Source organism: Vanessa tameamea, chromosome 17, assembly GCF_037043105.1.
Source record: "Vanessa tameamea isolate UH-Manoa-2023 chromosome 17, ilVanTame1 primary haplotype, whole genome shotgun sequence".
NCBI lineage: Eukaryota > Metazoa > Arthropoda > Insecta > Lepidoptera > Nymphalidae > Vanessa > Vanessa tameamea.
Genome location: NC_087325.1, coordinates 4,319,236 through 4,342,113, shown reverse-complemented (window position 1 = coordinate 4,342,113; position 22,878 = coordinate 4,319,236). Strand labels below are relative to the sequence as shown.

At 32.3% G+C, this 22,878-nt stretch overlaps 1 protein-coding gene across 1 annotated transcript in view; it reads right to left on the bottom strand.

Annotated features, from left to right (window-relative positions):
- Positions 1-22,270, bottom strand: part of Runxa (Runt related A) — a 30,803-nt gene extending 8,533 nt beyond the window's left edge. The window contains exons 1-2 of the mRNA XM_064217483.1: positions 21,297-22,270; positions 5,640-5,753 (exon numbers count right to left, since the gene is read on the bottom strand). Coding sequence (XP_064073553.1) covers positions 5,640-5,753; positions 21,297-21,714 — 532 coding nt within the window. The 5' untranslated portion in view covers positions 21,715-22,270. The remainder of the gene's footprint in view (positions 1-5,639; positions 5,754-21,296) is intronic.
- Between the last annotated feature and the right edge of the window lie 608 nt (positions 22,271-22,878).

Here is a 22,878-nt window from a genome sequence, read left to right as displayed (position 1 = left end):
TATGTATTAAGTCAGAGTTATCTTTATTTAAAATTTTATCGAATTTCGTCTAGCCGTTTTTGCGTGATTGAGTAACGAACATCCAAACATACAAACTTTCACTTTTATTATGTTAGTAGGATGATAGTCTTAAAAGGACAGAGATTAGAGTGTGTCTTTAAATATATTTTTAAGAGAGTATACCTTAAAAGAAATACCTATCCCATATAACTGTCAAAGAAGCAATTTAGTATTCAACCAATTTTGAAGATTAACCTTCAAACATTTCTTAATACAAAAATCTTTAGTAACAGGACAATTAAAGGCCTTCCCTACTAGTTTCGGCGAAAATTTCTAGCGATTCATTAATTCATTACGAAAATTATTTAATACCGATTAAAAATCCGACACACCGGCACTTTCACATAAGCGCATTTATTCACTACATTAAATTGACAAATGCACACATTCGAAAACAATTGGAAAGCACCCTTGCACACACGCATCTTATTACACACACATGCTCATTTCCCGCGTAAAAGATTCAATGTATAAATCAACGGCGCAACAATTACACACTTTCATGGCAAGTTGGAATTAGAAACTGTCATTTGCACCGTTCGAGGGTTGTGTGGGTGGAGGGGGTATGTTACAGATGGGAGGGAAAAATAGGGTGCCGGCAAGGGCTACCGTGGACCTGATTAAAGGATTACACTGGGGTGGCGTCCGGTCTAGTTAGATTTATTATGCCAAGTATTTCAACTAGTTAGTCTTGCTTTAGCATAAGTCCTGTGACCGATACGTAAGTATACTCTGAATAATAGGATGTTTTTAATAGTTTTCATTTAAATATATTGGTTACAAGTAGAATCGTATTATATTAACGTCCGGTCGTGATTTGGAGAATATTACTGTTTTGTTTACAAACTTTCTTTATTTTAACATATATTTTTTAGTTATCTGCATCTGAATAGCAGGATTTGACGAAGTAAATATATTTCTGGCACCATGTTCAGGTTTTGGAATAAAAAAAGCTTTGAAGTCGCTTAAACTACAATCAATTCCCTAAAAGTTTCCTTAATCCTCCTTGTCTTGACTTCTGCTATATATTTGTATGAATACATATTTTCGAATGAACAATTCATAAAATATTATAAGTTTAATTATATTTAAATTTAATTTATGGAGATATATAGGTAGCGCGTGGATATTTAGTTCAAGCAAGAGCCAGATCTATTGAGATTGTAAACTGTCGAATGATTGTAAACTTCGCTTACAATTAAAGTATTATTTTTCGATAGATAACGTCTCTATTGAAATAAATTTCAGTTAAATTATAAAAACTATAATCTAACCTAAAGATTATAAAGTTTCAAAATTTAATATGTTTTATTATAAGTTGAATCACCTTAAACAATCTTGTGACTTATAGTTTCATTATAATATGTAACGGTATTCATAGTTTTACAGTGTCATATACAGTTAACATACATCTTATTATGATGTTCTCTACGGAGGCTACCGACTGTGCTCAGGATTATATACACAACTGTGTGCACAGGAATAAAAGGTTTTAAGGTTTGGAAATTTCAAGATTAGGTATGATAGTGTATGGTTCAGCTGGAAAATAGAAAACCCGCCTATTTGTACAATGAAACCTTGTACACATAATTTTCATGGAAAATACTACAAGAGTCACCTAATCACTGTAACATCGATATCTTAAAAAAAGATAAATAACGCCTAGAATGTCTGTTAATGAAACATCAATCATTATGAAAATCGTTGCACTTAAGTCAAAGTTAAACTACTACATTAAATAGTTATAGTTGTTACAAAGATCTCTAGCTGAGCAAACAAATTGAGTGTGAATAAACAATAATGTAATCATTAAAAAAGTGTTGTACTTGAATGTTTGAAATGTTGATAAATATACATCATACGTGTGAAGTACGCAATGAAGTAGAAACGAGCTAAAGTTAACGATTCTTGTAAGCGCGGGTGGTCCGGCGCGTCGACGCATCAAAAATAGCTATGCCTTAAGAAAAACATTGTTTATAGTTTGCTCGATTATTAAATTGTAGGCGGCTACTGCGCGAAGCCGTAAACTGAACCACCCACCCAGATCTGGTAAAAATAAGATCGGGGGAAGAATACAGTCCTCTAACATTGTAAGTTTACATCTTAAAATTATCTTATAATTGGATAGTGTGTAAACAAATTCACTAACGGTTAAAATATTAAAAATTTTACATATTATATCGTGATACGATACGTTTTTAATTCCTTGATCGTTTTTTTTTTAATTAATTATACCGACGATGTATAAGTAATGATGACTGTTTCATTATTTTCTTTGGTAACAAAAACTATACATAACGTTGCTTCAATTTCAATACAACGGATTTTTATTATTAAATACGTCCTTTTTTGAAAGTAAGCTTTTCCACGACTAATTATTAGCAACTTTTTTACTATTTTTACTTTTTGCTGGTAATAATAATAAACTGTAAGTATTGCCCATATCATAAATCAATAATACGTATAGAAATTTAGTTCATTTAGTACTTATCGATATGTAATTAGTACCACCTGCATTTTAAAACATTAAACGTGTTATAAAAACCTATACGTTATAAATGTGGAATTCAATTAAAATGTAAGATTTTATATATAACAATCATGAATAGAATAATATGAATTGCTTTAAAGATACAACGCAACATTCTACATAACAAACGCATAACGTAATGGTATCTTTTAAGTCATTAATAATCTCACATCTTCATATGGATGTGTAACTCGTCGGAACTTAGAATTAAATAATTTATCGTCGTGGAGGCTGGCATAATAAATCAATATGCAGGGCATGCACACACGGGGAGGTTAGCCCGACCTCCCGACCCGGCCCTTTCTTGACTAATTAATTAAACAACCGATTCATTACAGCCTTCCTTTGTGCCCTCACATTCGTCTCGTGAAGGGGTACAGACAGCGGATCCTTTACATTTTTCATCGGAGATAGTTCGAATAGTACAATCGTGTCTGTTGAATTAAATAGTTGATTAGTTTCTGAACGGAAATACCTTGTATTGGGATGTTTAATTAACGGATACCTAATGTATTTTTAATGTAAAGCCTTTACAAGTCTTAGGATTATTTACAAATACATATGTTTTTATATAGATGTGTACTTTAAACTTCAGCAGAATTCATTAAGATGTATACTTGACTTCATTAAATATGTACGTTTTAAGAAAATATCTTTTTTTATTTTCTTCATTTTTTATGAATATACAGTTGGTAATTCGGTCCCTTCGTGGACTTCCATAATCATCAACACTTTGTTTACGGAAAGAGATAAATCCAAAGACACATCAGGCCGTTAACTGTTAAAGGAATAGGCTTCTCTTAATATCGATCTAATTTTTTAAATATAAGGTATATTTCTTGTCTTATGACATTATATTTATGTTTTATGACGTATATTTAATGTCTTAAAACATTAAAATGAACTATACGTTATATTAAGTATAATAATTATTCAATATCTTATAATGACAATGTTTTAAATATTTCTGTTTTCGAAATATGACGTATTTAGTCAATAGTAGAACATTATAACGAATCAATTTTTAGTGTATTATTTTGATCTTGATTTTATATTAAATATATAAATATCAACTGACAGCTCATCATCCTTATCTGTCTCCAAGTCTTTAAACGACGACTGTATTTGTACGTGTATATTTATATCAAAAATATAAACGTAATAGTTATATAATCACTAAGAAGATAATCTTGTGTTAAATTAACCGTCTAATGGTTTAGGTAATATTTAATTATTTTCATTTATTCCCACGATACAGATTGATTGAGCATTCTGCGAGATTCGGGACGGCTCTTGTCCCTCTATTCGTTACCGCTGTATCTACCAAATTATTTAAATTGCTCCACTGAACGTGTGTTGTATCTTGTATCTAATAATGTATTATATTTCATTTAGTTGATATTATGATAATGAAACTTTTCCCCAATTAACGTATAAAGAAAAACTAAATTCGCTACAAAGATATCTACTTTTATATTATATTTCTTTGCTAAATAAATTTTGCACCTTTGACTCTTCTTAATTTTTCGTTATCTGTGTTAGAGATATTACACGCAAATTCAGGTACACTCTCCATTCGATTACTCTCATAATCCTATGGGACGTCAATCCAAGCTAAGAGCTTCCTAACTAACTGAACCTCTAAATATAAGTCCTTAAATACTATTTAGAATTTATTGATTGAAAAATTCAATAACTAGGTATTAGTTTCATGGAATTTGAAATTTATATTTATATTTTTTATGAAAAAGTACCTGAATTATTCTTAATAATCTTTATCTAGTCGAATTGACTGCATAATAAAATATTATATAATATAATAAAGTAAAAGCCTGAAAATGTTCCCACTGCTGGGCTAAGGCCTCCTTTACCTTTGAGAAGATTTTTCGAGCTTATTCTACCACGTTTCTCCATTGCGAGTTGGTGGATTCAGATGTGGCAGAAATTAATTGAAAGTATAATATATTCATAATATAATGTTACTATAATAAAAATACTGTCTACTGAATGTCAGAACTAATGATCTCGAAATATAAACTACTAGCAATGACGATGCTAAATATACTGCAGAATGTCTTACAACATTCACAGTTTTTCAGTCATAAGACAATACAAACTACTATGTCCCTGCGTTTTAAATCTGTAATATCTTCGAAAATATTCATTTAAATTACATGTTGTAAAGGGCCATATTGATTTATATTAAATTCACAATATATTTAAGGTACTTAATTGGATAAGGATTAATGCTGTATTACTTAAAATCGCTTCGAAAATAAGCCATTATTTCTCGTAAAGTAAAGGATAAAAAATGGTTGTTGTGGGCTATCCGTAAGAAATAGAATTCTAAAATTCTTCCTCTTGAATCAATCTATATATTATAAAAAACTACATCAAAATCCGTTGTGGAATTTTAAAGATCTAAGCATACATAGCAACAGACAGCGGTAAACGACTTTGTATTATACTATGTAATGATTATAATGTATGAAACAATTTACAAAAGCTAATGTAAACTCAGTTGGTTGTAGTTTTTAGTCTGTGTAAGAATGCTAATCAGATATTCTATCAGCAAACATTAATAAACAATTTGTAGAGTTTGTTGTTATGTATTCTAGTGGAGGGAGTCATTGTAAATTCTAAGAGACGTATCATCTTAGTTGATATACTGGTTGTTTGATCATTGACGTTAAAATAAATTGTTAACATTTCTTAAGAAAGTGATCACGTACCATCAGGTGGTCTGTTCACCAGTCTATCTAACTTACCCTATATCTTAAACTAGCGCAAGGATGCGAAAATACGCTTGGCATAATTTTTTAAATGGGTATATTTATTTATTTATTAGATTATGTATTTCATATGAATAATAGCTGTCTCCGCGAATTTAATCAGTGAGTTGAGTAGTTTTTAAGTTTATTCATTACAAATATTTTCATAAACGATCAAATCTTCCTCTTTATATTATTAGTGTTGATGAAGATTAGATCAATTATTTCTGGAATAATCAATATGTGTAATTCTAATTCTATCATTTTATAGTACTAACTGGTCTTTGATCTTGGCTCCCTCGGTCCGTCGACGGTGACTTTGATGGCTTTGTTGTACGTTGTCACTTGTGGTGGCGTTGTTGATATCGTTATCGTTAACGTGAATGATTTTCCTGTAACAAATAATTGCGTTATATTAGAATAAAACCAACTGATTGATATTTTTATACATTTTAAAATTATACAAGTTTATTTACAAAGATCTGGTTCATTCGACTCGTTTTTTTGGGCGTAAATGATATTTCATATCTTCATCGGATTTAATAAAACGTATAAAAATAAAAATTACAATAAAAATGAAATGATCATATTTATTTACAATGAAATGCTTTCATTAATATGCGTGCTCAAGTTCGCGTTCAAGTTCACCAGAAGTCTATAAGGACAATACCTATTGTATAAAAGTATTATTATTTACAGTTACATAATTAATCAGGTGTTTTTGCTATAACAAAAAAAAAATATGATGAATCAAAACAGAAGAGGTTTTAGTTGGTAACATTCCACCCATGGAATAACCCTGAAGAATACGATTGGTTTGGAAGAATTGCCTTACATTAAAAATGAGTGATTGCGCCACATTACTTCAATTGTTTGTATTGAACCCGCCACATTTTTTAGCTTTAGATGCCCTAAATATTCGGCTAATATTAAGCTAATTTCAAAGTTTCTTAAACCAATTTGTTGTATCGTTAAGATTGTTATGAAGAGTTGGTTGCTCAATTTCAACATTCTCGAGATCATTATTATAAATAGCTGAAGCATATTTTGCGATTAGTTTGGAATTTTATTCATAAACAACGTGATTATTCTCGATTTACATCTTAAATAAACCATTTAATAAAATCGATGACTTCATTTAAATATCGAACTTTGTAAATGTATATAAAGTATAGCTTGTGAAATAGATAGAATCTGGCAAATTAATAAATTTTCAACCGCCGAGATAATTGGTAAAAATGTTCGGTTGTAATGGAACTATGAAATCGATCAAGCCGTGAAATATTTGTGCAAACTTTTTACTCTGAATGAGTGGAAGCAATAAATTCAATCTGTGGTCGCTACTCTTTTCGCGAGCACCCAATTTTTGTAGTTCGATTTTGATCGCTTGTTCGAAAAGTTAAAAATTTATTGCAGGTTCGCTTTCAATTTACCAGAATCGAATGGAATTCCAACTAAAAATATTATCACCAGTAGTACCTATAAAATTTAAAATACTATTTCATAAAATCATCAAATGAAACTTTTCGAATTGCAGCTCTCAGTCGAGAGTATGTGTAATAAATTAAATCAACCCTAAAGCAATGGCCATCCAAACCTCAAATAACTCGCCAACTATCAAAATACCGAACAAATAAGCACTTGAAGCGAAATGACGTTTCAAAGTGGAGAACATAAAAGAGCAACTCATCCACAACATATCAGAGCACGTCACAAACAACAGGCCGACCACTTCATCACAGCATAACGCCGGCAATAAAAAAAACATTTCCATCTGCGGAAAAACCACAGTTAATATTAAATGACCGTCCGTCAAAGCTGTATTGTAGAGCGCTTTGCCAGCCGCTCGCTGCGGGATGCAGCCAATACCGATTTTCAGATTTTTCCACCCCGTTGCGGGGTGGCGGGAGAGTGACATGTAAGCTTTAATGGGGCCTGAAGCGGCACGCCGCTGGCTACACGCGAAAAAACTGAAAAAAGCCTCATTCATACGTGATTTCATGTGTAGGCTACTTTCTGCGGGCACGGTGTGTGCTCGTTAAAAATGGAGGTCGTACACGAGCCGGCTTGTTGCGGCTATCGGAGTTTATTAATGCGGCTCGAGAGGCGCTCACGTCGTTAACACTTATGGGAATACTCGTGTTTTGTGTCATGATATTCGTTGTATGTACCAAGATTTATTTTATTGGGACTTTTAAATATCATCATATCATCTTAAATTGTATGAATTTATACTAAAACTGTTAAGTGTAAAACTGGACTTCCTATAATAGATATTATTTGTTAATCTTATTATTTTAAAATTTTCGATTTACTACAGACATTGGAATATCATAATATCCATCACAATAGTTTTCAAGGAAACAATGCTATGTATTACCTGAAAAAAGCTAAATGAATAAAATATAATCAAATATTCCCTCCAAATATTTACGTGAAACTGTTAGAAAGAACAATCTAGAAAGTAATAACATAAAAGATGTACCTTAAAGTATTCGTGTAAAAAAACATTGCGTTAAATAACATGAATGTATTGTGTATCAAACAACAGTTAAGGAAGAGTTATTAAAAAATCAAAACAAATAGCTCACAGCACCAGACAAGTGATGTGCCGGTGCCAGTCGCGGGATACCACGGAGCGCTACGAGAACAGTGCGCCTAAATAAATAACCCCTACTTAATGTACCGGCGCACGACACGGTTTACGAGTTCACAATTTCCTCACACACCCCCTTGTCACACGCTAAATGACGGACGTTTTATTTTTCGAGATTGATTTATGTGCGACTTGATTTTATTACACAAGCTTTGGTGTTAAACGAGAATTTAAGGATGCGAGACTGTTATATTTAATGGTGACTGTATTGTGTTCTGTTGATATTTTAATTGTTTAATTTGAATACTATACGCAACTATTTCTTCAGCAAAGATATTATCTAAATAATATTTAAATAAAATATGTCTGTTGCTAATAGTAATTAAAGTTTTACATCGATAAAACCTTTGATGAACCTTTTCCGATGAATAGAGCACATGAAGTCAGTACCAAAAAGATTTTAAGTTTTTATTTTGTGATAATTGTCTCCTAATAATTTAATCTTAATTGATGTCTCTATAATTGATAATATAATTTATTTTTAGTGTCTATTTTTTTTTTACAGAAATTAATACTTTTCGTACTTAATATTATTCAAATATGTATAATTATTTTTAAAATAACCCTAATAGCACATAAGAAAGTTTCAACAACGGAGTAATTAAAACACGGATATTAGGAATACTTATATGAATGTACTGTGTAGTATTGTGTCCTTGTGTTCAAGTCAATTGTACATTTAATTGTACAGCAAGCGGTACACATGACGCAATTAGTAACTAAACTGTACGAACAGCGCTTAGTGCCGCCACTCGCGACTACAACTCCAACTCGTAGGTTGCTCGAATGGACAAAGCTGGATAAGACAATACGTTTGGTATTAATACTTTACGAGTACTATATTAAATGTAATACTTTTAGTAATATTTTTGAAAATTATTACGTTTTATTTAAAATATTTTCCATTTTGTTTTATATTTGTATGTCAAACTAAAGTATTTTAATTGCGGGTAATGAAATGATTATGGGAAAGTTGGAACATTTTACTTTAAACGCCCAACATATTCGAGGGTCTTATTTAACACCTATTGGCTTATATTCGGAGCAGCTCGAATGACAAATTAAGATAAGTAAATTAAAAATAAGATGTTCTATTCTATATTTTTGTTCTTGTTGATTCCTAAGACATTCGTCGTCGAATTATTTATTTGCTTTTGTCATTTTGTTAATATTTTATAATAGGCAAATGATATTTATCTTATATTTATAGTGAAAGAATTTTATTTTTTAATCACACATTAAACATTTATCAATATTATTATGCCACATCCACACAACAACGTCGTTCTCTCCGTCGACGCACACGACATTTCCTAATAGCTGGATGCAATCCAATTTGACACCTGTCAAATACACTCCTTGCCGTGTCAGTCGCGGCGATTACGACGACGTCGGACGTAACGACGTGCTAATGCTTACGTGCGCGCTAATTGACTGAATTAATATGCTGATGTAAGCTGTGTGTTTCGTCTTTGTTCGATGTATCTTAATCACTATGTTTACAACCACGTTATATTTACCATTAAAAATTGTGTAATAGTTTTGCGTTGTTCGGTTCGTGTGAAACTATTCGTCTGAGCATTTGTTTTTTTAAATATTCTGGCCTTTACTCTTATACAATGATGTCGACTGTGAATCAGCGTGATACCACAATGCATAGTTACGTAACTTGTGGGCCGCGCTTAGTTAGCGCAACTACCCCAAAACCGAGAGGCAACCATAAATGAAATGGTAGTTTTCCGCGGCTAACCGGGCGCAGCCGGGTCGACCGGGCCGGTAAACCGGGCCGGCTGCGGCCGCGTTATGGTTGACAAGGGCCTGTTACGGGCGCCGACCGCGTGCGTGCCACAACCTACACGATGTTTGCGTGTTGGCCGCAACCGCTCAAGTTTGTTTTCTACTTTTTCTTATTTAAGACACTTAGACACGCTTTAGTAACTTTGTACAAGCAGTTTAAAGAATGTATTTTTTATAACCCGAAGCGCAAAATTAATATAAAATTAAGATGTTTATTTGAAAAGTTTCGTCGGTTGATAAGTAAGCAAGGAATTCGAGTCGTTCATAAAACGGGATGCAACAGTAATCAAAGCGAGGCCAACGCACCACAATATATTCGTATAAAGAATTTCTTCAAAGGAAAATTTTTATTCAAATGGCTATGTGACCGCAGGCGTGGCTCCGCCTCCGCGAAAGACGCTGCTTTTCCAACCTTTTCTATTGGTTCGCGCGCGGAAGGCGGGCTGTGTCTTCTTCTTCGAGACCAACTTTTCATTTGCACAACTCTGAAATATAGCCAGATTAAAACACTGCGCGAAACTTCTCAATGCGGTTTCTCGAATAGCTTTTTTTCTTCGGAAGATTTCTCATTACTTTCATTACCATAAATATCGAAGCTCCCCTATTCCCTCTCATATGTTATTACTTCATGTAAATTCTTCTTGTTGTTTCTTGCATTTTTCATTTCCATAGAAATTTTCGAATAATTCATTTTTAAATAAGAAAATATATTATTTAGAACGAACACAGAACATATAATGGTTATGATAATATACATATGTACCTAGGCCGTATTTTATTCACTTTGATCTTTACTTTATACTTTTTTGTACACCATATAGGGAAAATAAATAAATACAACATAGATCCAGCCCAATAATAGAGGCGTATAATTTACAATTGATCTTCATTTTAATCAAGACTAATTTTTCTTATCCCTTATCATTATAAGAAATCTTCGGTTTTTTAACATTCATTATAAATATTTCAAACTTATTTAATTTTTTGTCTGGTCTGGTTTTGCACTTACATCAACATCGGTGATTATAAAGCTATTTTATAAACGAGGTTACTATTTAGGAAAGCACATTCTAGAGGTAGATACTGTATATATTTTAAAAACAAATATGAAACATAACCTATATCACGAACACACACGAGCATCGTTTTTTTTTTTTAAAGATATTTGACATCTATTTTCGTATATTACAATAATTACACTTGAAATATATACATACAGTATAGTATATATATACTTACGTTAAGTTATTATTTATTTAATCGTTATAGAGATTTTAAGATTTAAAATTAACTTTGATGACATCCATTTTAATTTTTCAAGTTTGACAAAAATTTCGAAATGTAGACTCAGAAAACGTTTATATTTTTTCAGCCCTCTTAAAAAAGAGTAACCGTATTATATTCAATTTTATATATTTTTATATGTTCCTCGATGTTTCTTTGCTGACTGTCAACCGAACCTTATGGTCGCTTTTTTGTTGGATAGATTATACTTCGAGGGTAGAGTACCAATTTAATGAGAACATTCTACCCTCAAGAGGAAAATGATAGTGTAAAATTGGAGCGTACTAATGGTAATCCTCCTATTTTCATTGAGTAAATTATGCTTATTAATTATTATAGATTAATAATAAAGTTTTCTACAGAATGCATATTATCACTTATAACGAATTCTTGTTTTTGTTCCTAAGAACTATATAGGCCATTTTTAACTGATTTCTGACTGGCCGAGTTAGATTGATTATCGTAAACGATCACTTTGTAAATAAAAATGGAAAATGCTTTAAAAATCACTGTCTCATCTATACTACGTATACAAATTATAAAAAGGTAAAATTTGTTTTTTGTTTGTTAGGGGGATTCTTCAAACTCATAATTCAGTTCTAAAAATTTTCCACTGCTGCAAAGTTATATTATTCCTCATATGGTACACCCATAACAGAAACATTGCACCCGTGCAAAGCCGGGGCGAGTGGTTAGTAATTAAGAAGTTTAAAGTTTGTTTTGAATATAGAATTAGTAATTTGATTTTGCAAATCACTAAATGTTAATGGGGAGGTTAAGTTTATTGATGATACAAGGATAAAATCTTAATATTACTGGTATTTTTCATTACCTTCTTGTGTCCGATACATTAACTTATTTGTATATATTTTAACTGCGCCTCTTTAGTTTTTCAATTAAATAACAATTATAATTATATTCATTTCTTTTTATTAGTTTAAGTCATGAAGAAGAATACTACCTAGGATAACTTTATATTATTAATCCTTCAATTATAGGTATGTAGGCTATTAACGGAATGATTATAATAAAATACATATGACACAGAAAAAAATATGATTTCGTGTTTTTTTTTCAACAAAAACTAAAATTAGGTAGTTTATCTGTTTGTAACGTTTTCTTGGCTAAAAACTTGATAAATTTATATGTAGATAGTTTGAAGCGATTGGCATTTGGGCACGATATTGGTATTCATACGGTGTTATATATGTTATATATGCGATGTTGCCAATAACAATTTTTCCAAATATAATCCAAGTGATTTCTATAAAACATAAATATAAAACTCAATTCAAGGTTTTCCATAAATATGAAGTGGGTAGGTTAAGATATTCTTTGCTTGTTTCTCTTTATCAGTATATTTGTAAACATAAGTAATTTATATATCAGGACTCGCTCTAGTTGCTGCCATAATGATCAGTCCCGTGCTCTGTTTATCGCAATTTATGGATTTTTTACCGTCGGTTAGTAGTTCTTCGAACATACCTGCTCATTGCCGCTTCAGCAATCTAAGTTTTCAAGCCATATCGGTTATCTTCGTTTGTCGTCGGTTTTCATGTCGTATAGCAAAATAAAGAGCATTGCTCGCAAAGCTCGTCTTGAATCCGTGTAGCAACACTGTTAACACATAATGCTCAAATTCTTCAGACTGAATACTGACAGAATTTAGACGATAAAATTGAATTTATTTCCCTAACATTGCTCGGCCTCGACCTCTTCTCGAACTTGAACTTATCCTTCTGGATATTTTGTCCCAGTCACATATATTCACTGGAAAATTCTAAACCAATACCTATAATAACAGCCATAAGATGTAGGATATGAAAACCTTGTTCGTATTAGCAGACTCACCCTTATTGAAACAATATTCAGGCTTTCTAGCATGGCATTGAGGTCGTCCAGCGATTCCACCGAGATCATTGTCGGTACAATAAAGGTGTATTGATATTCACACTTCAATTAAACAGGATTTTTCCACTTCATCTGCTTAAAATTGCAGCGGTAAACAGTCTTGGGTAAATTCCATTTGCCCGAAACTTTTTTAAAATTGGATGAATTTAGTGCCTTTGTCGTGTACTTGGAGCAATATGATACATCCTTGGATATGAACTTCAATACTTCTTTCTACCTAAGTCCTCGCTACTGGGATTCCAGTACCGTCCAAGTCTCAATGGAATGGAATAATTTCTCATACTTCATAATTATAGGCAAAACATATATAGGTGCGTGGTTGAAATAGTTTTTTCTTCAAAAAGTGAAAAAAGTTTCCTAAAATGTGGAAAGGTATACGATAAAAAGTGGTTTCATTATTTAGTATGGCTAAAGGTAAATAATAAAAACACAGTAGTGTATTAAAACTAATATATGCAGTAAACGATGTTAAGTTCACCCATGTATACGCTTAATATATATATATTTTTTTAAATTGGAAAATGTAATAATCATTAGTCCACCCAAGGTTCACTAACGTGGCACCGGACATGAACATCGCTTTCAATTTAATTTTTAAAATTACTGGTGGTAGGTAGTTTCTGCTTGGTTAATTATCAGTCACTTCTACAACTTTCTACCGCCAAATATGAACACTTATCTACATATGTGACTTCTGGTGTTCCCCAAGGTTCTCACCTCGGACCACTGCTGTTTAATATGTTTATCAATGATATCGACGATATTATAAAACATTCTTCTTTTTTGTTATATGCAGACGATATGAAAATTTTTAGATCGGTCACGTCTTCACTTGACTGCTTATTGTTACAGGAAGATCTTGATCGGCTCTGTATATATTGCAAGGACAACTTTCTTAGTGTAAATGTGTCTAAATGTAGCATTATCACTTTTTCACGAAAATTAAATCCAATCACCTACAATTATTACTTTGATTGTAATTCTATGAATAGAGTGACTGAGTTGAGTGATCTGGGAATTTATTTAGACAATAAGCTTACTTATAGGTTACATTTAACCCAAATAACAGCTAAAGCCTATCGTATGCTAGGTTTTGTTCTGAGAGTCAGCAAAGATTTTAAGTGCAACTCAACGTTTGTTCTTTTATATAATACGTTGGTTCGATCTGTTTTGGAATATGGATCTATTATTTGGAATCCACACTACAATTTATATATTGAGATGTTAGAAAATATTCAAAGAAAATTTATAAAATACCTTAATGTTAAATGTCGTACAACAAATGAAACTTTTACAATTACTCCACTTGCTGATCGTCGAACACTTAGAGATCAATTATTTTTGTTTAAATTAATAAGGAATTACATAGATTCACCCTACCTTCTAAATTGCTTAAGATTCAGGTGTCCTAATATACGAACACGAAATAAGGCTTTGTTTAGTTTGCCCTTATTAAAGTCAAATTATGCACGAAATTATTTTATATATATATATATATAGTCTGTAATGAATATAACACTAAATTTTCCAGTATTGATATATTTACAGAATCAGTTGCTAACTTGTGGAAATTTGTGCTAGAACCATAAAGCCTAGATCTTTTATTTGTTTTTTCTCAAATTTGCCCTTTTTTCATAGGTTTGTTTTTTCTTATTATTATTATATTAAATATTATAATTAATTTTGTTCTGCTCTTATTATGTTTTTAGTTATAAGTGGAAACTTTACTGATATATGTGCTAATTTTTATGCTTTAGCTTTAAGAATGACTTGTACTGTTTGTTTCCCTAATAAAGTAAAAATAAAAAAAAATATGTATATACATATATAAAAGCGACATACCACTCACTGATTAATCTCGAAATCTCAGAAGCCATAGCACCCGAAACCTTGAAATTTGGCAGGTAGGTTTCTTATAGGGTGTAGACATCCGCTAAGAATTTTACGAAAACAAAATAGGATTTTACGAAACTTCATCCCTAAGGAGGTAAAACGGGGTAAAACACTAAGTTGTGTGTGTGTGTGTTAGGTGCAGCTAGTATTGTATAACTCTTGGAAGGGTTGAGTAAGCCAGTGTAATTACAGTCATAAGGGTCAACTACTTAGTTCCCAAGGTTGATGACGCATTGATGATGATGTAAAGGATGGTTAATACTCCTTGTAGCGCTAATGTCTATGGGTTTTGTTAACCACTCAAGATCAGACAGCTCACTTGTCAGTCTGCCTGCCTATTTTAAATTAAAATACTCTTTAGATCTCTTGTTTGGTATTGACGATTTTACGAATGGTGTAAAATTCTATCATTGCCACTAGCTATGACAAGAGGTGACAACTTATTAAGAGATCGAAAATCATCTAGTTTATCAAAGTAATTAAAAGGAGTGTATTTCCTGACAACTTAGGATTTAGCACGTTCTTTTTATGAATAAATAGAGCATTGTTTCCGTTTTTTTTTCATTAGAAATAAATAATATCTATGTATACGAGCCGAGATGGCCCAGTGGTTAGAACGCGTGCATCCTAACCAATGATTTCGGGTTCAAACTCAGGCAAGCACCACTGAATTTTCATGTGCTTAATTTGTGTTTATAATTCATCTCATGCTCGTCGCTAAAGGAAAACATCGTGAGGATACCACCACATGTGTATACCACCAACCCGCATTGGAGCAGCGTGGTGAAATATGCTCCAAACCTTCTCCTCAAAGGGAGAGGAGGCCTTAGCCCAGCAGTGGGAAATTTACAGGCTGCTAATGTAATGTAATGTAATATCTATGTATGTATTACGAAAATGACGAATGTGTTATGTGTATAAATCTTAAATTTCTATATCGTCTAGGCTAACAGTTATTGCGAAATAACTCTTCAGTTTTAATTACATTAATATTACGTAATCTATGGATAGATTATCTCATGCTATTCCGGGACGGACCGGCCGTTGACATCTTAAGCTGGGAGATATGCGCATATCCCAGTTACATTAACCTAGCTTACTCTATTACATATTTATCTATTAAACGAGACCTAGATAGCCTAATGCTAACCGAATGTCACGTGACAGTCCCTTTGTGCATTATCTAGTTATCCGCAAAACCACCTGGGTACAAACTAGACAATTAAACATTAATATATAGGAGTTAATAGGTTCCGTATATAACAGCAAGCGAAACCCTGTGCGAGTGTTTATGTAAATTCGATGATAAATTAATTATGATTTATTTTCACTAATGAATATATCGAAAATCCTTACATCTTTTTTTAGTAGTTTAATCAGCACAGACTAAACGCACAGACTAAGCGCGTTGACCGAATTGTTTTATAGGCAAGCGTATGTACAAGTTATCAATGTGCGAGTTACGAATTTTAGTTTACGTATGTGTTTTAATTTATCTATCTTTTAAAAGGTTTGGGGCAATTATTGCAACTGAATTTTATACCAGTTTTACCTAACAAATTGAACTGAATACATTTTTAGTGATCATTTTAGTTTAGATATATTAATTTATTTCTAAAAAATAACTTTATATTTACTAATAGCAACCCGCTTGGTTTCGCACGGGTGCTATTTATTAATAAAGAAAATTATATGATTTGAATATTTTATATATAAGTAAAATGCATAAATTATGAAATTTAAAAAAAATTAAAATAGTATTTTGTTTGGTTTATAAAAAATGACTTCCTTGTGTATTCGGTATCTTACAAGATACCGAATACACAATACAATACAATCTATAATTGCATCCTCTCAGGGGTTTAAAGAACGAAAACAGAATGTCTCGGCAACTTTGAGACACGATGCTAAACGAAAAAGCCATAACCCAAAGCTATTTTTAGGGTTTTTAATGTTCTATTTATAAATTAGCATATTTCAAAGTACAATATATGAATATCTAAGTATATGAGGTACAATCAAAAATGATGTAGTCAAATAAAATCAGACACACAGACAAATATTTTTAAAAGAATATTTAATGTATGAAAATATACTTTATTCAAGTACGCTCTTTTAAGCACTTCGACGCGTCCTTTTACAATGCTAATTTTTATTTTAATAATAAACGACCACCGGTTTGGAAGGTCAATTCTATCGAGAATAACTGGCAAGAAACTCAGTAGTTAATATTTTACTATAAAAAAAATGTAAATATAATTATTAAATACAATTATGAATATCAGAGAGTATGTTTTTTTTTTTTTATTGAACTCTAGACAAATGTAAAACGCTCTGCGGTCTTTGATGGTAAAATCGAATAATCTACCCCGAGAAGGATGTACAAACTGTGTGAAGTCGAAAGCTTGCAGTTGAAAATTTATCTTTACTTCTTGTACTTGTACAAGGGACAATTAATATCTCATATTAGTTGCGCATGTGTTGACAATATCACAAATTTAAAAAAAAAAATAGAAAAATAGATCTAATTAACGAAAAGTAACTCAATTGGGATAAATATATTTTTTTAATCTAATTAATTAAGTCGTTTTTAGTACAAATATAATTAAATTATTTTTGAAGTATTTTTTAATATATATTTCCACTTCTTTTGTAATATTATAGTGATTATTTAGGACAGCTTGCTAGGTCTGTTTTTTAAAATCTAAAACATTATTTGTACTTATAAACAAGAATTAATTAGAAGGTTATTATATACATATATGAATAATTAATAGGATCAATATATTTTAAAATAATCAATCAGCATTAGCGTGACATGTGACGGCAGATGTGATCTGTCGCGAATAGAAAATGTAGTAAGCGTCAAAGCAAGCAATTAACCAAATTTACCAAAAAAAACGATCATATCGGCCCTAAATCATGTATAAATATAAATAATTATCCAGGTTATAATTCAATACTTTAGATTCAACAATTCGAATATAAATTAAAAAAAAAAAGACCTTGCGTCATTGGGTATCAAAATATTTATTTTTTATTTTACGCATGTTTTTATCAGTCTTGAAATTATAAATAATTTTAATGCTACGAATGTTCTTAATTTAAGTTAAAATACTTTATAAAACAAAAAATTGCTCAATGCCCAATATTTTATGAATATGTATAAATAACCAACATCGGTACACAGCATAAATATCAACATCGGTAGTCACTTATCTTAACAAATAAAAATAAATGTCATTGTATGTATGTCCGTTACGCCTTCCTAAGCCTGATTGTGATAAAACTTTGTTGAGGTGAATTTTGCGTACAAACATTGTTATTATTCTGCGTAACATTGTATTCATCATTCAATATCAACATTTTATTTAGACCCTTATTCACGTACAAAGACGGGACTGGTAGCTAGTAAAGATATTATCAAAATCTATTAAATAGTTCATCGATGAGTGATGGAAGTCTGATAATCATGGTTTTACCGATTTTCTGTAAAATTTTTCGTTATACGTCAAATAAAAATTGATCCATCATAAAAACCTTTTTTAATAGAAAGATTAAATCATCAAAATCTGTCTAGCCGTTTCCGAATAGATTCGAACATGAATATTTTTTTAATTCGATTTTTAAATCGTATGAAGTACATTCTAATTATTATTATTACATAATTAATTTTAAATGATTATATTTTTCCTCTGTAATTTGTGTTATTTTTGAATACAAAGACTGTGTAGCAGTTGCTTTGTCATCGTGCATACAACGCGACAACGATACATTAAAACATATGCGGGCTTCAAATTGTGCAATACGTTTGTATTTATACAAAATTTTAGTACGATAAAGGCTAATTATTCGCTCTTTGCACAAATATTAAGGTATAGTAAGAGATTCCTAGTTATTTTGTTTTATTATTATCTGTATTTTCCTCGATTTAATAATATATTTATATTCATAAATTATAATACAAGACGAGAATATGAAATTCACGCTTGTCATATCAATAGTCTGAATTACAAACGAAGCTTACATTAAATAAACATAATGTATACCTACTAAATATTAGTATAAGTGTTACGTAAATATATTGGTTTAGGGGTTTATACGATTATGTTTAAAAAAAAAAACTTAATGCGACCTATTTGCTAATAATTAATTTACGCTACGCTATCATTTAAATTTTAGCATAATGTTATGTTATTTATAGAATAACATAACATTATGTTTATAAGTTATTTATTTTTGTCAAGCCGTCGAAATCGTTTCTTTTTTTATAATACCTATATACGTACAATATTGTGAAAGGCCTGACATGGGTTTTTAAGCGATTTTGTTTTGTTTTATTTTCTTGTATTTGGCTGTTTTGTACAAGTTTACAATTATAAATTATCACTTTAGCTACATACAAAATTGCATAATATTGACGGAAGTATAAATAAATAATTTATATAGCAGTTAAAACAGACAGATTTGTATTTATGGAGTGTTATAAGAGTGAAAGGGTCAGTAATTTAATAGTCGTTTAATGCAAATTTCTCGATTAGCTTTACTTAACCCGTTATATATATATTTAGTTATCCATTTATCTATATGCTATATAAAAATATAAAAAGGGGGAGGGGCTTTTCGAAATAAACACCAAATGTTGTATTATTTATGTGTTTGTCTGTACACGTGCATTATAAAGTTAAACCGCTCCAGAGATTTTATCATTTTAATGAAATTGTTATGGTGCTTATATTCAGGATCAGTATAACACTTTTTTTCTGGAAATAGCGCTCTTATGATATATAAGGCTGTAGGTATTATCGTATCACAACAAATTATCGTAAAAGTTGTCACAGGTTGTTATTGTTATTTATTGCAATTGTTTTTTTTTTCTAGTTCTAGGGTAAGTTATTAAAAATATTAAAGGTTTCAGATATAATTCATCAATTTAAGACATAATGAAGCACTTGCGTGTGGAAATTGCTTAACTATAAGTCATTTCAATTAGCTTAGTAAATTACTATTAGATAAGTTTTTTTGTTGACTTATTTTTTGGTGTAGTATTTACTCATCCAAGAAACTATTTTATATTATAAGTGATTTTTTTTTGTCTTAATTATTTAATAATAGTATAACTCAATATCTTTGTTAATATTTGTTATGTACAGACATCAATTATGTTAGTTAATATACAAATAAATGTTATAGAATATGTATTGAAAATTAATAAATTTCTTTCGACTGATTAACAAATAATTTTTTAAAATCATATACCTTTGAAATGGAACAATTTAAATAGTCATACGGAATGTGTTTTTATAAGACACACACATACGATTGACAAAGAAACAGAGTATTTTTTACTGTTATGTCTGCATACGTGTAGTGCAAATTATATAAAAATAAAATGTCTGCTCTGGTCCGTCAAAAGCAGAAGCTATCTATCTATCTTTCTATATATTAGAGTGAGAGAATTTATTTAAAAGAACAGGCAAGTTTATTGCTAATATCATGTGAGAAATTCAACTATCGTAGCTCCGTTGTTTAATTTAATATTTGTTTTTAAGGCAAAGTTCACGACAGAAAAGATGAGTAGAAACGACTATTATTAACTAACTATTTATATACTTTGAAACGTATAGTAAATACATTAAAAAAATTAAATTTCGCGCACAGTTATTACCTCGTGGCAAATACAATATTTTTTAAATAAAATATTCAAAGTACTTATGTACTTTCAATTTAAAACAAATTACTTAAATTGAATACTTTCGATTTGAAATTGCATTGATTTATCTTATTTAGTAGGTGTTATTTTTAAACAACTAAATTTATTAATTTCAGTGTATAATTACGTTGAAGTAACATACATTATTATAAAATAAGCAAACTTCCAACAATGTTTTTAAGTCAAGTCAATTTTACTCTCGTGAAAATCTTAAGGGCGGAGCAGGGCGGTTATGCCGGCCATCCCGCCCTATTTGACATTCACGAACTTTCTTAAGTATCCCGGAAAAAGTTTTGATCTCTTCCGTTGTCGCTGAGTTTACCCTACTTTGCAACTTGGCCAAAACATTTGAATGTCATATTTACTTTTATGCTAATCTTCGTGGGAAGTTTAACTTTTAATGCACTTGATTATTATTTGCTTAATTTTATAGTAAATTTTTGATCGTTTAAATGTTTTTTGGGTACAAGATTTCGAATATTTTAATGTGGAAATTCCTTGTAATAGAATTAAATTATAAGTCTGCGTGTTACTGAATAATGAAAAGTGTTTTTAAACACATCATATTTGTAACAAAAATACTGTAGGGTCGTTTATGTACTTTGCTTATTTTGATTTATGAGATATATCTTTTAAATGAGTATATCATTGTGTAACAATAACTGCACCTTCAGCACTCACCGCGACCACTACGGCCGACGAATCTTAAGTCGTTGAACTTCGCTACTTGGTTTTTCATCACAGCAGAGCTGTTTCGCAGCTCCGCACAGCAATTTTCGTCATTGCCGGCCCGTACTGTCACAAGTGTACCGTCTCCGATGTCACCCAGCGCCACTACCTTGAACGCCACGGGTAGCGTTTTATTTGAACGCCAATGTGGAGGTAGTACCGTACAAACGAAATGCGGACTGCCGGTCCTCACTAATTCGCCTGGATGTTCTGATAAGAAGTCTCCTAGCGTCCTCTCCGCGAGTATGTCCGAAGTCATCTTCGTGTACGTTTCGTGGAGCAGAGTGGAGCTGGTGTCGGGTGACACGGCACCACTCGACGCCCCCGTAAGGTGCATCCTCGACACCCTCGCGCGCTGCGTGCTGCACATAGAGTCCACTGTGTCCGCACCTACATCGCACTTCCCACTCCACACTGGTCACATCCACTGGAATGAGCTAACGTCACTCGTCGTCAACATTGCACACCCGCGAAGTTGCACTGTTGCGGAAGGACCTATGGTAAGATGCTTCACGTTGCTAGGGAACGAGCGCGTGGCCACTAGATGCGGTGACGTCACACGGCCTTGCCACACTTTTTTCCCGGTGAATGAAAGGTTCGGCGGCGGGCGGAAGTGGGACACGAGGGGCCGATTTTTTCCGGTACAGAGGGGTGTCTCCCCCGCGCGCGGCGAAAAAACTTTTCACTAGTTTCAATGACGGCGGCACTTTTTGCGCTCCGTATTTACGATCGCACGCACGTGCCTTTCGCTTTCAACGCGATCTGTTAACTTTTTTCACTTTAAAAAATTACGCTCAATTTCGGTTTCAGTTTACGTTTGGTATAGTCGTGTCGTACATGAGGGTGCGTGCGTAGTGGCGCGCGGTCGTAATGCGACTCAGCGGATGTATGGAGCCGCCTCTGATCGCTCGGTTGTGGTGTCCGCTCGCGGTGGCTATTAATACGCGGCGTACGTCCGCGCCCGTCGACTTCGGACAAAGTTTCGCGGGTGAGTCGGTGCGGCTCCGCGGCAGCGGTGGCGGCGAGCGAGAGGCGGCGACGACGCGGGCGCGGCGGGCGGCGGAGCGCACTTTGCGGTCGGGGTGGGTTGGGTTTAAAGCCGCCGAAGGATAAAACATACAAATAAACACGTGTTCGCGCCGGCGCGAGCGAGAGGTGCGTCGATTGCACTGGAGTAAGTGGGATGGAGGCCGCTCTTGCGGCATTTAGCAGCCGTTCTGCTTGCCGGCACCCGCCTGCCGCCCGTCCGCAGTTGCCGTTGCTGCCGTCATCAACGTTGCTATAACACCAAGTCTTGGACCGTTACTATTATCTGATGTTCGAACAAAGTGTGAAAAGTGTCGTGACAACGCTTCTTTTTTCAACTCTAGTGACTTCTATACATATATATTTAAATTAAAACAAACATTTAACCCGATTACGGAAACAGCTTTAAATTTGTATTCGTTATATATTAATACTTATACAAATAATGTTATCGACATATACGAAACCATAATTTTTTCAATAATTAAATTGAAATTCTTATTATCTG